The sequence below is a fragment of the Ammospiza nelsoni genome, chromosome 6 (assembly GCF_027579445.1).
Source record: "Ammospiza nelsoni isolate bAmmNel1 chromosome 6, bAmmNel1.pri, whole genome shotgun sequence".
NCBI lineage: Eukaryota > Metazoa > Chordata > Aves > Passeriformes > Passerellidae > Ammospiza > Ammospiza nelsoni.
The window spans coordinates 25,373,785-25,387,901 of record NC_080638.1 but is presented as its reverse complement, the minus strand read 5'-3'; the positions used below and the strand labels follow the sequence as shown (position 1 = coordinate 25,387,901).

The window sequence follows — 14,117 nt, the reverse complement described above, 5'->3', positions numbered from 1 at the left end:
TCCGCACCCGGGGGAAGCGCGGCGGTGGTGGCGCTTTCCGCTTCCGCCCCGTGCCCTTGCCCGTCCGTGTCCCGGCGGGATGTGGGCGGCGGCGGCGCGGGGCCTGGCGCGGGCCGCGCTGCGAGGTGAGGCTCGGGCGCTGTGCCGGGGCTGTGCCGGGGCTGTACCGGGGGCGCGGGCCGGGCCGGGCCGGGCGGTTGGCGGCGGTCGATGAGACGTGTCCGTTTCTCTCCGCAGCTGGCGCGGCACCGGCGGCGGCACGGGCCCGGCTGGCGGGGAGCTCCGCCGTGGACACTCGCCGTAAGTGCGGGGCCGGTTTGGGGGCGCGGGGCGGACGGGGCCCGAGGCCTGCGGTTGTGCCGTTGCCGGCCGGCGGGAGGGCACCGGACCGGCCCACGGACATTCCTGGGCTGTGGAACCGCTTTAGTGAGCCTGCCGGGAAAGGGTCGGTCCGGTCACCCGAAAACCCCGATTGCGCAGAAAAACAGCGGTGGTGGAAACCGTGCTTGCTGAGGGTTCCCATGCTTGCTTGGGTTCCTGTGTGCATCCTCTCAGATGCAGGGCCAAGCCTGCTTTTTCTGTGCTAAGCTGTGCCTGGGCACCAGCATCCTAGCCCCTCATCTCCCTGACCTTTAAGGGCTTTTGTCGTAATAGTGAAAAAACCCACTCCAACGTGAGTTCCAATAGTGTTTTGATTACGAGGGGCTTGCTTAGATGTTGACACATCCAGCAAACCCAGAAAACAAGGCCCTTTCTAGACCCAGGCTGAATGACATGAGTGGTTTCTTCTATCATCTCTGCTGCCCTCTTTTTCATCTGGCTGTTTACTTTTCCATCATCTTGTTGAACAATTCATGCTGCTCTTCAGAGCTGACAAAAGTTTAGCACTGGCATAAATTCCCTTCGTTATCAAAGTGTCTAGTTCCACCTTCTGTGTAACACAAGTACGTTGCTATAGCGTAGTTTCTGACAAACAGCTAGACTGGTTAAAGGGAGTTACTACTCTTCTTTCTCTAGCTTTTTGTATTCCTTGTCATAATCTTGGAAACTTTATTTTTCTCCTTAGCTACTGTCAGACCAAAAAATGAAGTAGAGCAGAAGCAGTTATGTGCTTTTGGGGAGTATGTGGCTGAGATTCTGCCCAAGTATATCCAACAAGTACAGGTAGGTGCTTTTCAAGAAATTGTTCTTGGGGCGGGACAGGATCCAGTGAACACACCACTTTTTTGTTACCTGTTGAGAGAAGTTGTTTTGGGAAAGAAAAATGGTCAGAATTCCATGAGAAGTACTGCTGTTTTTAAGCCCCTTGATCTGATGCCTTTTTGAGTCTGCTGTGTCTCTTTGTTGGCGTGTTCTGCTGAAATCAGCATCATGTTTTGTCCTGTTGGTGTTTGTACTCATGCACTGTTCTGTTTTCATCAGGTGACCTGTTTCAATGAGCTGGAGCTTCTGATCCATCCAGATGGGATCATTCCTGTCCTGACCTTCCTTCGTGATCACACCAATGCCCAGTTCAAATCCTTGGCAGACCTGACTGCTGTTGATGTCCCATCTCGGCAGTACCGCTTTGAGGTAGGAACTGCTCACAGCTGCAGTGCTTGGAGGGCTTCACAAGTGCTGATGGCTGCACTTGTGCTGATGGCTGGAGGTGCTGTTGCAGCTCTGACCACTTTCTTTGGTTCCCGGCAGTGAGAAAAAAGTTTCAAGAGTTGTAGATAGAATTCTTTAAGTCAAAGGCCTCCAGCTGCTGAAGAAGTGGAATATTTTTTTTAATTCAATATTTTTTTTTCAAAAATCAAGGTAGTAGATTCATAGGAATATAGTCCCTAATTTATTCATCTTTTCCAGTCACAAAGGCAGTATCAAACAAGGCTTTAAAATTCCTTATAAATTTTTTGGATTTTCTTTTCAGTCTGCTTGCAGTATGTCATAAACAGCTTTTGTACTAGACTTCATCACCATAGATGTTGGAAATGTTCCCTGGTGTCCAACTCACTTGCTGAAAATTAAGTGTTCTTTTTCTTAGCTTTCTCCCACTGATAGTCAATTGCAAGAGTGATTGATGGCCACTTTCTTTGAGAGACCATTCATTGTCAAGTATTTCCATCCCTCCAGTAGTCTCTCTTTTTAGTATGTCTTTACTTCTTTGTCATCAGCCATGATGTCTAAGTCTCTCATAGCTTTCGTCACACTTCTAAGCACCAAAGTGATAAGCTGTTGGAACCTCAGTTGTAGGAGTGTCTTTTAGTGGCCAGCTCTGAAGTGCTGAACACGATCCTGCTCATAAAGAATATTTGAAATAGTCCTTGTGTGGCTTTGCTTAGGCAGTGGTGTAGTGCAGGGAGATCCATAAATGCTGCCTGTTCTCTGGTTCAGATTGTGTACAACCTCTTGTCGCTGCGGTTCAACAGCCGGATCCGCGTGAAGACGTACACCGATGAGCTGACACCCATCGACTCAGCAGTGCCTGTGCACAAGGCAGCAAACTGGTATGAAAGAGAGGTGAGTGCTGGTGTGCTCGGGAACAGTCTTTGTGGAGAGAGGCTGTATTTTCCCAATTTAAGTGATTCCCCAACGCCCTCAGGAAGAAAGAGAAGTGTTTCCCTGGCTGCCTTTACAGAGTAGGAGATAAAATGGTGTTTGATTTACTTTTGAATTAATTCCTGCATCAGTTTTGCTGGCACTGTACAAAGCCAAGCACGTAACTGAAATTTTATGGACATAACACATGCAGGTTTTTGGGTTTTTTTCAAATACAATTCAACTTGTATTGAACTTGTGTTCCTTTCATTTAGGTTTGGGACATGTATGGTGTTTTCTTTGCCAACCACCCTGATCTAAGACGAATCCTCACAGATTATGGGTTTGAGGGCCATCCATTCCGGAAGGACTTCCCACTCTCTGGTTATGTGGAGGTAGGAGATACAGTCATGTTTAAAGTTACCACGTTTCTCCAATGCTCTTTTCTGAGTTCCAGTACAAAGATGCGACTGCTTTACAATCACTTATCTGTATTCCAGAGGAGTTGCATAAATCTGCATAGAAATTTGAATTATCACACATAATATCATCCATAATAAGGCAGCCTAAGGCTGGAGAAATAGAAAAAATGATATGTGCTGTATAGCAAAGATACTTGCCAGGCAGAGGATGTGTTTCTGCTTTCAGCACGTTTTCTGGAAGGTTAAAGTTTCCACTGCAAAACTGAGCTGTCTAGAAGGATAAAGGACTGAATGATTCTTGATTCGATTAGAACTTCACTTTGTTGTGTGGTTGTAGGCCCAGATTATAAAGCTCTGATTAAACTGACTCTTGCTGTTTACCATTTACCTCTGTATGTCAACCACAGGTGAAATGGGAGCATTTGGTATCTGTCTAGTTTCAGATGACTGCCCTGTAGAAGCAGGTGTATTTGGTGCAGTGTTAAGACTGAGTTGAGTCACAGAAGGAAACAGTGAAGTTCTGCAAAAAAAGAGGCTGTTTAAAGAAATGTAGAAATAACAAAATCCTGCAAGCAAGGATGAGGCAGCATCTCCTCAGCTAGAGTTCAGAGATCTGGACTGGCACAGTGAGGATAAAGCAAGCCAGTCAGAAGTGTCTGGTACTCAGCTGCTATTCCATCCTGGTTGTCTTCTTTTTCTCCCCTTGTTCTGAGTGTTATGCAAAAAATTAGAACAATTAAAACCACACAAATGCCATGTTATAAAGATTCATGAGTGTGGTCCTCAGCCATGCAGGCCCAGGATGGCCCATCGTATTTCAGTGACTCAGGAAGAATCCCTTTGTCAAATTTCATATTAAATGTGCTATTGCATGAAACTTCATGTGGACTGTTAGGGTGGGTGCTCCTAATTCTGGGTGCTTAGTCAGACACCTGAGGGGCATGGCAGCAAAACAAAGAGGAGGGTTTTCTTGGACACTCCGGAGGTCTCAGTAGCATCTAGAGAGCTCTTGTTAAGTAATGAGAACTGAAGCTGTGGCAGAGGCCTGTGGGCCTGTGGTTTTCCCGTGGGTAAGTAGAGTTGTCTGCACAGAGGGTGGTCTGGGTCATTACTGGCTCGCTGTGCTCAGCAGACATGCTGCAGGAGCAGGGTGCAGATGACTGGCCTGTGTCCTTTGTGCTGTTGCAGGTGAGGTATGATGATGAAGTCAAACGGGTGGTGGCAGAGCCTGTGGAGCTAGCTCAGGAATTTCGCAAGTTCGATCTGAATAGCCCATGGGAGGCATTTCCTGCCTATCGACCAGCTCCAGAACCCCTGAAAATAGAAGCAGGAGCCAAGAAGGAAGATGCCAAATAGCAGCAGAAGGAAGCAGATGTGCAGCACCATCCTTTCTGTTCCAATATAGTATTTATAATAATAAAAATTGAGAATATGAGAAACTTGCCTGTTGTGATCTCGTGAATAATGTTTTCAAACTAGATGAAAAGCACAAAGCCTGGAATGCAAATTGACAATCCTTATGATCCTACTGGTAGATGTTTAGCTGGTGCTCTGCATTGTAAAACAGGGGATTTGTCTTTTTGGTTTGCAAATTGAACAGAGTGCAGGCATTGCCTGTGGCCTAGTGTTTTCTGAACACTAGTACTGCCAGCAGTCCCTGCAGGTAAGCAGGTAAAAATCAGAACTTGAGCACTCCCTAGAGGCTGCACTGAAACAGCTGTGGAGTTTGGGCAATAGGACAGCAGTTTCTTAGCTCCAGGGTGAGTGTTGGGAAGATGGTAATAATATGGCCAAAAGGCAAAGCCTGTAAATGCTACTAATACAGTTCCTGTCAGGACAACACAAATGTATGTGGATCCAGACCAAAACAAGGTATGGAAATCTCAATTGTTTCCATGGGAATTAGGTCAGTGCCTTTTCTCCCAACAGAAGGAGCTGCAGATGACTTCTGAAGTGACACTCCCTCAGTCTGGCTTTTTCTTCACAATCAAGCAGTCTTTATTTTCTCCAGCATCTTCAGAGTGTGTTTTCTTTTTCCTGCAGCCAAAAATATACCCCTCCCTTGTTTCATAGACAAGAGTCTTTTTTTGTCAGTATTCCAATTATTTTGAGCTCTATGATACAATTGCATTACCACTTTGCTCTTGTGGAAAATCTCTTTTTTCCAAAAAAGCTGGAAGAATGCTGTAGTTCCAGTCCACCCACCACCTGTTTGAATGGGATTACATTACAGCAGTCATCAATTAATAATGTCCCTTCTCCTTGGTCCAGAAAATGCATAATGCTGTTCTGCACCAGAAAGCTGACAGACTTCATTAAGATTTGAAAACTAGTTGTATAAGAGATTTTATGAAATAATTCCCAAACAGTTTGTAGAGATTCCCTGAATTGATACTTAAGCTCTTAAATTGTAAAAGCACTAATTAAAATAAGGGTTTGGGGGAGGTGAGGGTATGGGATGGAGGAAGGGATACAACAATAATAAATTCAATTAGGGAAAAAACCCTACTTGCTGTGGCTAGAATGAGATCTCTTTTCAAGAATAAAGACTGAACTGTATTCTAAGAATTGGGTTTCATATTTGTTTCCGCCCCAGCCCTATAAGCATGGGCTGGTTAATTTTTATTTTTTTTTTAATTTTAAAAATTTTGTTTTAGCTGCTGTGGCCAGCAGTGTTTGGGATGTGTCTCAACAGTGTTCTTGTTATTTATTTTAACACTGTTAAAATAAATAGCATTTGCCACTCACCTTAAAAGTTACAGCTCTACATGGGAAGGAGAAGTGAACACATCAGCAGAAGTTTGGGGTTTTATACAATTCTTACCTCTCTTTTGGATCTGTCTTTAATTGAGCAGATTAACTAGGAAATGAACTTTTAAGCTCTTCCTACGAGATGTTCCACAGTTGATTGTTTTCTTTGCAGTGGCTCACATAGCATGCTGATGCCTATTGTGCAAGACAAAAGTTCCTGGTACTACTTCTATCACCATGAAAATTCTTTATAAATCACATTTCCTCTCCGTGTTCTCCTTTATCTCAGGTTGCTTGAGACACCACATCAAGACTTATGGTCTATATATTATAAAAATACATATTTCCCAGTATGATAAGTCAGACTGATGGTAGCAGGAACACTAGGAAATTGCCTTTGAAAATTAGTGTAGCGTTTGTGCAGAAGGAGAACTTGATTGACATCAAGAAATGTCAGACATGATGCCTGTCATGTTAGAAAATATGCAAGGTTTGCTCAAGAATGTGTGTACTGGAAAAATAGCTAGCCCTGTGGGATCAGGCATTGGCTCCAGCAGGTCTTCAATATGTGGAACAGTTGCAAGTGGACCTGAATCTCTTCTCATTAGTGAAGCCTGGGAGATCAGAAAGGGCTGCATCACCCAGGTTCATTATCCCAGGGCACAAGAGGTTACACAGCCTCACAGAATACTTGTGCACTCTGCTTCCTCCACTGCTCCTGAGCTCCAGAGGCCATTTTGCTCATGGAGCCTGCTCACTCTGGGATTCTTGTGGCTGGTGGACACTTGCTTTGTGTTGGACAAGGCTGTGGTCAACTTGGCCAAGCACAAAGCTGTCTTCCAAATCCTCTGTCCCTTCCTGTTGTGTATTGCCAGCTTCAGCCAGGTTTGTTTGCCTGGGTTGGATTCCCTAATGCAGGAGGATGTGGGATGAGATGTAAGTCAGATGTAGCTGACTTACAGACATACCATACAGAAGAGAGATTTTCTGGTACTGAAGGGACAGATAGATTTTAGATGACGACTCACAGTCACCACATTGAGTTTCTCCAGCTGAGTAGGTCTTGCTGGTGTTTTCCAGGACACTGGCATTTCTCCCTACAGCCAGGCAAGCAGACTGTCCTCTCTGAGGATGTGACTACTGACAGTGTCAGGGTGTCCACCTACCTCATGTGCTGCAGGTACAGTGGGATGGGGCCCTCCCTGTCACTTTTACACAGCTCATTACTCCTTCAAGCAGTAGATGCTGCTCACAAACTGAAACCAAAGGACAAGAAAAGCATCATTGTAAGGACTGGCAGCACCATACCTGGAAAATACCAGTATTACAGAAGTTCTGTCTGGTTACAGTCAGTGCTTCACTCCTGCTTCCCTCAAGGTTTTCTTACTTTTTCCACTCCAGTAATTCAAATATCACCTTTTCTGTGAGCCACCTATGTCTTTCTTCCTTCCCCTCTTTCTTCAATCTTCTTCCTTCCCTGAGTGTCTGCCAGACAGCCCCAGGCTGGGGAGCAATCTCCCCAAATTCTGGGTGAGATGATGGAAGCAAGTGATTTCTTCAATTCTATAAGCAGAATTTCCCTTTTGTGAATGTGCTATCTCCCTGAAGTCCTACTTCAAAGAAAATTCCCTCTTAAAGAGGCTCTTCTTTAAGGGGCCACACCTTGTGCCCCAATTAGCATCCAACCAGTTCCTGCAGTTTTTGACCTCTCTTCTCTTGTTCTCATTTCCCATGCTCCTGCTTCAGGAGGTCATGGTGAAAAAGAAGAAACCAATCAAGTTGTCCCTGCATAAACCTGGCTTGTGATGTTTTGAAACTGCTCCAACAACAGACGGTATGGCCAGGGGAGTGCAGAGTGGCAGGGCTGTGCTCAGCTGTGAGTACCTGGCAAGGACAAAATCCTTCAGGAGGAGTAGGTGCACTGCCTAACATTGCAGTCATACATGCAGGGACTTTGTGCAGCTGTCAGAAACTCAGCCTTGTCTCTGAGCAAGTATTGCTGCTGTACAAACAGCTAAGGAATATGTTTATCACTCTGAAATTGTCTTTCTTTGCAGGATAGTGAGGTAATTCCACAAAATTCCCCTGGCTCAAAGCAGCACCCACACTGATACTTGTCCCTTATCTGCCACTGTGTCAGTCACCTGAGCACAGCCCCCAAGCCAACTCTCTCTCCCTTCCACCGATGTGGCTGTCCTCCTCCAGGCACTTCAGCTGCAAGCTGTTCCTAGGAAATTCTCCAGTTGACAAAATCGTGTGCAGCTCCCACAGATGTTGGCCAAAATCCTGTTGGGCAATCTTCTTCATGTCATGTGCTGCAAGTTAAAGGGTGGCTGTTTCATGGCCCACAAAACACAGAGGTTTTTCCACAGTGGCTTCTAGACAAAGTCATGTGTACCCTGTGGCCTAAAAGGGACTCTGGCACAAAGCAGAAAGCACATCAATCTCACTGCACAGATGGGCTGTAAGTGTCTGCCTCTTGGGTAGCTTGTGATGCAGTTTAATAAAAGAAGAAAGGAACCCACGTGAAGAGTAAGCAGTGGAAAATAACTAAAAATGAAAGCAGTGCAGTGTGACCTGCAGATACCTAAGCCTATGACAGAAAGCACAGGTCTTGCTGTGAATCCAAACTGAGGGGAAGAGTGGCTCTGGATATTGTGGGCCCCTCTGTGGCTCTTCCATTATGTGCAGGAGGTAGTAGCAAGCAGGACATCTTCCCAGCCCTTAGTGCACTATCTGGTGACAGGATGTCCTGACTGATGTCCGGTAACTTGCTGAGCAAGAGATGCATTTCAGCTTCACCTTCTCTCTTTTCTAGGCAGACTTCTCCCTTTACCCTGAGAGAGAGGCTATTAGGCCTCATTTATACATGTTACTGCATATTTGTATAACCCTGGTTTTACATTCTGTGCCATAGAGAGTAGAAATACAGAACAGAAACACAGAACAGTTTGACTGGGGACTTGGCACTAATAAATATGTAAAGGTGTGTAGAGAACAGATACCTGCTGTAAAGTGAATCAAATGAAGTTTTGTCCACGTCATTTAGAATATCTAAGGCAGACTGTGTTCACTGTAACCCAGAAGTCCACTCACAGGAGAGGATGATGGGGTGCTAAAGCCTGAGCCACTTTGATACATGGTGTTTGTTAGGTCACTGTACTGAGTTCTCCCTCCGGGGGTTTGATACAGAACTGAACCAGTGACATTTCTTCTGCCTGTTTGTATGTTTTGGCTGCTACTGCCCTTCCATGAATCTGCAGTCTGCTAGCTTTATCTGTTTGTGACATTCCAGGATTGTTTTCAGATTTTTGAACCCAGGAAAAAGGAAAACTGAAATGTGACAGAGGCACTATGTAGAGATGGAAGGGACTAGGGGGTCCTCACTTCTTAAGAGGAAAACGTACATAGTGCAATTTCTTGCAATGAAAAGCTTCCTATAACCATTGCAGCAGAAAGTCAATCTTTGAAAAGGAAGCTTAAACAATTCTGCCAAAAACATCACAACAAAGTTTTCCAAGTTTCCAAAATATGACGGAAAATATCCTTCGGGGTCAACAAGTTGAACTGCAAGCCCTTCCCAGGGCTGTGACAGAAAGAAACACAGAAAGATGGGTCCATTCCAAGAGAGGCTGCTGGGATCCGAAGCAGCACGGGAAGACGCCCCAGGCGAGCTGCTGTGGCTTGGGGCGCGGCACTGTCACGGAGAGGGTGGCAGCTGCTCGGCAGCGCTGCCATGGCCCAGGCACAGCTCAGCTCCTGGCTGCTCCTGTGTGTGTTTGCTGCATCCCAGAGGCTGACAGGTAGGGAGCACATCTGTTAGGGACACGGCTCCTTGGCTTGGCAAACCTTTGTGCAACGCCGTTTGTGTGATGCTTTGCTGCTCCTACAAATGTGGCCTGAGGCTTCAGGCAGCTGCGCTGGCACGGGATAGAGCTGGAGTCCAGCTGGGGGGGTTGGCTGGTCGGGGCACTGCTACCTCCTTGCAGGTTGAAGATCTGCTGCTGTGTTTGGTGGCAAGGGGAGGATTTTCTTGGATCTCTGCTGAAAAAATAATCTCCTGCAATACTGTTTGTGGTTTTTTTATATGCTTTTTGGGAAACAAAACCCCACCCAACCCTGTTGAGTGATAAAATAAGTAAGGATTTTCCCTTCCCCAGAGGATACTTATGTTATTATTTCAATACATTATTTGTTATGCTTTGTTAAATTTTTCTCTACTCAAAAATATTTATGAGGCAGTTACTTCTAAAGGCAGTTTGGCATCTATTCAACAAAAGCACTGACTTTGCAGCCAGTCAGACATCTCTCAGGAGGGGGATCTGTGAGCCGAGAGCATCAGTTACTGCAGATAGTGCCACCAAATAAATTTTCAGATGATATAACACTTTCACCTGAGCTAAAAGCCTTACTGGTACATCTGTGGAGGAGTAGGAAAAAACAGCTACATCTCAGCTCACATTCCAAAGCCACAGCTGGCTTGGATCACAGAGCCTGCAGCTGTGCAGAGGAACAAACCTCTGCAGCTGAGGGCTGGCAGTGCACTTCTCCAGGCAGCTCGTGCATCTCCCTGAAAAGGTCTAATCAAAAATGGAGATTTGGAAGTGTCTTTTGGTAGCAGTCATCACACATGTATAGTACTAAATAATTTTTCTACTTTTCATATGCACCTGCTGACTTTAACTATGGAGTATTCAATGTAAATCCTCTTTTTTTAAAATATATATATGAAAAAGCCTTCATCCATTAAAAAATATTAAAAACCCCACCATGAATATATTAGAGAGCTTACTATTTTATATGAGCTTTTTCAAATTCATGTTTCTTAACCTGAAGGATGAGTCTGTAAGAAGTAGAAGAGGGTCTTGGCTACCTCATGGCACTGATAACACAGAGGAGGGAGGGATGCAGCCTCTCTCTCACAGACCTGGACCAAGACTGCTTGTGTCTCACTTTTCATACACACACAAGAAAAGAAATAAAATAAATGCAGACAGTTAAAGCACTGTAAATATTAGGAAATGAAAATCAAACAATTCTTAGGATTAATGTGACTTTCATATTCAAAAACTGCCATTCTTCTGGCCTCATACCTATTTTCCCCAAATTACATGATGTCATGTGTCCCAGCAAGTAATTAGCCGGATCTGACAAGGTTTCTTTTATCCTCACACTCTTCCAGCGGCAGAATCTTAGGGAAGAAGTAGAAAACCAGGATAAGCATCAGTTTGTGTTTCTAGCAGCAGCTTGAGGAGCTTGCCAGCACACTCCTTTCATTGGGCAGCATTACTTTCTCCAGCAAAAACTGCTAACCAGCCAAACCCATCGGCTCAAACCCCATGCATTCTCGGTGTGAGAGGATCCTTGCTGCCTGTCAAAGCAGTGCCTTTGCTGCTGTATGCTTTAGCTCTGCTGGCAGCACTAAGGGCGGTGATATCCAAAACCTCGCCTCAACCACTGATGCTTCTCTTAAAAAGCTTGTTTTGCTTATCAAAATCCCGTGGTCAGCATCTGTCATATTTGGCAAGCTGAGTGGTAGCTCAGGAATGTTGAAGACGTTATTGACAATCAAATGACAAAAACAGTAAACAGGAAGGTCTTGTGCTACCAAGCTCTGTCTGATGTCTTCCAGATGAACATCCTCACAGCGGCACCAACAGAGCCCGTCGTGGCCCAGAGGACGCTGGCATCATGTTAGAGGTCTCCTGAGCACTGGGGGCCCTGGGCCGAGGCACTGTTCGTGCCCATGCCCCCACCTGCCTGCACGTAAAAACTCACCCGTTCTGTTTGTTCTCACCCCTGACGGGTTCCAGGAGCTCCCGGAGAAGGCCTCGCTGATGCCTAATGGCATTCGTGCTCCCTCCCACAGCGGGGTGCAGCCCGGGGCGGCCGTGCCCCAGCCGCGGCCCTCACGGGGTGCCCGCGGAGGCACAAGGGGCCCTCCCCGCCGGCTCTGGTGGCGGCCCCGCAGGCGGGCAAGCCCCCGCCCGAGCGGCCGCGCCGGGGAGTGCTGCAGGCGGGACTGCGGGGGAACAGCAGGGATGGGGGCAAGAGCTGCACTGGTCCCAAGGGGAAACGAGGTGTGGGGCTGCTCAGAAACGGGGCCTGGGGCCGGCAGAGAGGGAGGGATATGGAGTGGGACCAGGCCGGCCGTGAGGGAGCGGCCGCCTCTGGGCCCGCCCGAGGTTTGTCTGGCAGCGCTGCGGAGCGCTTTGCTCGCAGCGCGCCCGGGAGTGATGGAGTTGTGCTGGGCTTTCCGTGACAGCGCTGCTCCCCTCTTCCAGATGCTCTGGGGAAGGCTGGATATTCAGGCCAACGGGACAATCCGGCTGCGGGATGAAGAGCTGGCCTCCCTACGCCCGGCACGGCGCTTCCTGCAGATTTTAGAGGAGGAAGTTCCCAAAACACCGGCAGAGATTGAGCAGCATCTGAGATATTATTCACTGACTGACACTCCCTTGCCTGCAACGGAGTTTGACCGTCTCCTTTTCACCAGTGTTTACAGTGCCTATCAGGTTCGCTCCGTGCAGGGTTTGGATAAAAACCCCTGGATTGGTTTTTTCTCTCAGCTGGTTGATGAAATCTTTCGTGACCTGTGCAAGGGGCTCTGCCCTGCAAATACCACTCTCCTCCAGGCTTCCTGGCCTTGGAAGGACAAGCCTTCACATTTAGCATCCCTGAAACATTTCTATCGCTCTAACCTGGCCAGGACCAAGAGAGACACTTAATGAGGGAACCCTCCATAGGAAAGGGCACACCTGGCTTCAGCTGCCTCCTTGGTTATTTTCAATGCTTTCCACAGTGTACAGGACTTTGAATAAATAAGCCACACCTTTTTGTCCTGCTTTCTGCACAGTGCTGGCCACCCTCTCAGGATTTAGGCACAAGCTTTTATTTTTAAATGAAAAAAGGACAAAACTGTAAAGAGCATTTCTCCATTTTCTGATTTTTTGCTAAGTGGGCTGTGCTGAAGGGGCTGTGCTATTTAGATGTCTTATCTATCTTGATCACTTAGGAGAGATGGCATGGAAGTATTTTTCCAGGATATTATGCTGGATCAGCATTATCTTCATTTCAGATAATTCAGTTCTCTCTCCTTATATTCTCCCTGTGGTTTCAGACAAATAAAAGATCTTGTCTCCAGCAGCAACTAAGCAGGTTTTGTTGTGTTTCATGATATAGGTCACATATTTAATTTCATTTTTGTCTTTATGTGCCATCATATTTTATGTGTCAACAGCAATTTCCCATCTCATGTATTCATTTTTCTTCAAAAAGCAACCTGAAATTGTATGTATTCCATGAAGCTTTCTAGTATTTGCATATCATATTTACACATACACACAGCTTTGTTTCAGTTATCATTTTGGAATATACTTCCTGAAATCTCATTTAAATTCTGAAGGATCCTGACCTAGTTATTTCTTCAGCAGATTTTGCCTCTCTTCTATAAAATTTTTTTTACAGCCATGGCATTTTTCAAGCCAAACATAATAAATGCATAGTCTCTATCCTCAAAATCAGAAATGTAATTATTTTACAGAAAGACATCATTAACATTTGTCTGTCTTAAACACTGTGTTGTGGAATTAAATAAATGTAATTATCTCCTCAGGAGGGTTTTGATTTTGGTTCTTGTTTCTATCAGATTTCCTGCTACTACTATAGGTATCAATTTTGAACATTCCATGCATGTGCTTAGACAGTGGGATCCACAATTCCCTTTCTATCAATATAATTTTTCCATGTTCGACAGAAGAGGCATGTGCGACCTTCAAAGTGGGAACTGCAGCTTCTGACCTAGTTAATCTTATTCCAAGCCATTGCAGCCCAACAGATGGAGAGGGGAAATAGTAAGGCAGGAACAAGAAGCCTGGAAGCAAGATGCTGCAGACAGTGGTTTTAGAGGTCAGCTTAGGGTTATGACAGAAGGAGATAGATTTAAAGCAGGGTTTTTGTTGCTGGATTTTTGTTTTGCTTGTTTAATTTTGGTTTGTGCTATGGGGTTCTTTTTGTTTGTTTCTTTGCTTTTTTTTCACCCCAAGGGATATAGGAATTAAAATTATAATTTTACTTGAAGTAAAACTTCTTGTCTCATCTAATGTTCTGTTATTCTTACACTAGTTTTTTACATACTTCCAGTCTTTACCCTTCACCCTTTTGCCAAATATGTCCCCAGTCTTTAATGTCTAGGATATGTATGGAGTGACAGAGGCAGTGAGTAGCTGCACTCAAGCCAATTTTGAGCAGAGTATCATCAAAAAGCTGAGCTGAGACGGCACTAGTGCATGAAAATACTGTCTTGTTGGAGAATGTACAGCCCGAGCCATACGGATATATGGAAAAAGGCTGAGTGGGCTGGCTTGTGACTCAGATGCCAACACACTGCTTTGAACTCAGGATTTTGTTAGGAGCAGTTTTAGA

At 45.6% G+C, this 14,117-nt stretch overlaps 2 protein-coding genes across 2 annotated transcripts; both read left to right on the top strand.

Annotated features, from left to right (window-relative positions):
• Positions 1–21: 21 nt before the first annotated feature.
• Positions 22–4,381, top strand: NDUFS3 (NADH:ubiquinone oxidoreductase core subunit S3). The gene is made up of 7 exons (XM_059474798.1): positions 22–125; positions 238–300; positions 1,067–1,164; positions 1,423–1,572; positions 2,377–2,502; positions 2,796–2,915; positions 4,131–4,381. Exons 1-7 carry the CDS (start codon positions 80–82, stop codon positions 4,296–4,298), a joined length of 771 nt encoding a protein of 256 aa, XP_059330781.1. The 5' UTR covers positions 22–79; the 3' UTR covers positions 4,299–4,381.
• Positions 4,382–9,359: 4,978 nt separating this feature from the next.
• Positions 9,360–13,308, top strand: FAM180B (family with sequence similarity 180 member B). Its single transcript, XM_059474375.1, has 3 exons — positions 9,360–9,496; positions 11,326–11,393; positions 11,978–13,308. The coding sequence occupies exons 1-3, from the start codon at positions 9,430–9,432 to the stop codon at positions 12,419–12,421; spliced, it is 579 nt and encodes a 192-aa protein (XP_059330358.1). The 5' UTR covers positions 9,360–9,429; the 3' UTR covers positions 12,422–13,308.
• Positions 13,309–14,117: the final 809 nt, after the last annotated feature.

Coding starts and splice junctions, on each gene's coding strand:
- NDUFS3 (XM_059474798.1), top strand. CDS start 80: ATGTGGGCGGCGGCGGCGCGGGGCCTGGCGCGGGCCGCGCTGCGAG. Junction 1,573..2,376: donor CTCGGCAGTACCGCTTTGAG/GTAGGAACTGCT, acceptor TCTCTGGTTCAG/ATTGTGTACAACCTCTTGTC. Junction 2,916..4,130: donor CACTCTCTGGTTATGTGGAG/GTAGGAGATACA, acceptor GTGCTGTTGCAG/GTGAGGTATGATGATGAAGT.
- FAM180B (XM_059474375.1), top strand. CDS start 9,430: ATGGCCCAGGCACAGCTCAGCTCCTGGCTGCTCCTGTGTGTGTTTGCT. Junction 9,497..11,325: donor TGCATCCCAGAGGCTGACAG/GTAGGGAGCACA, acceptor GATGTCTTCCAG/ATGAACATCCTCACAGCGGC. Junction 11,394..11,977: donor ACGCTGGCATCATGTTAGAG/GTCTCCTGAGCA, acceptor CCCCTCTTCCAG/ATGCTCTGGGGAAGGCTGGA.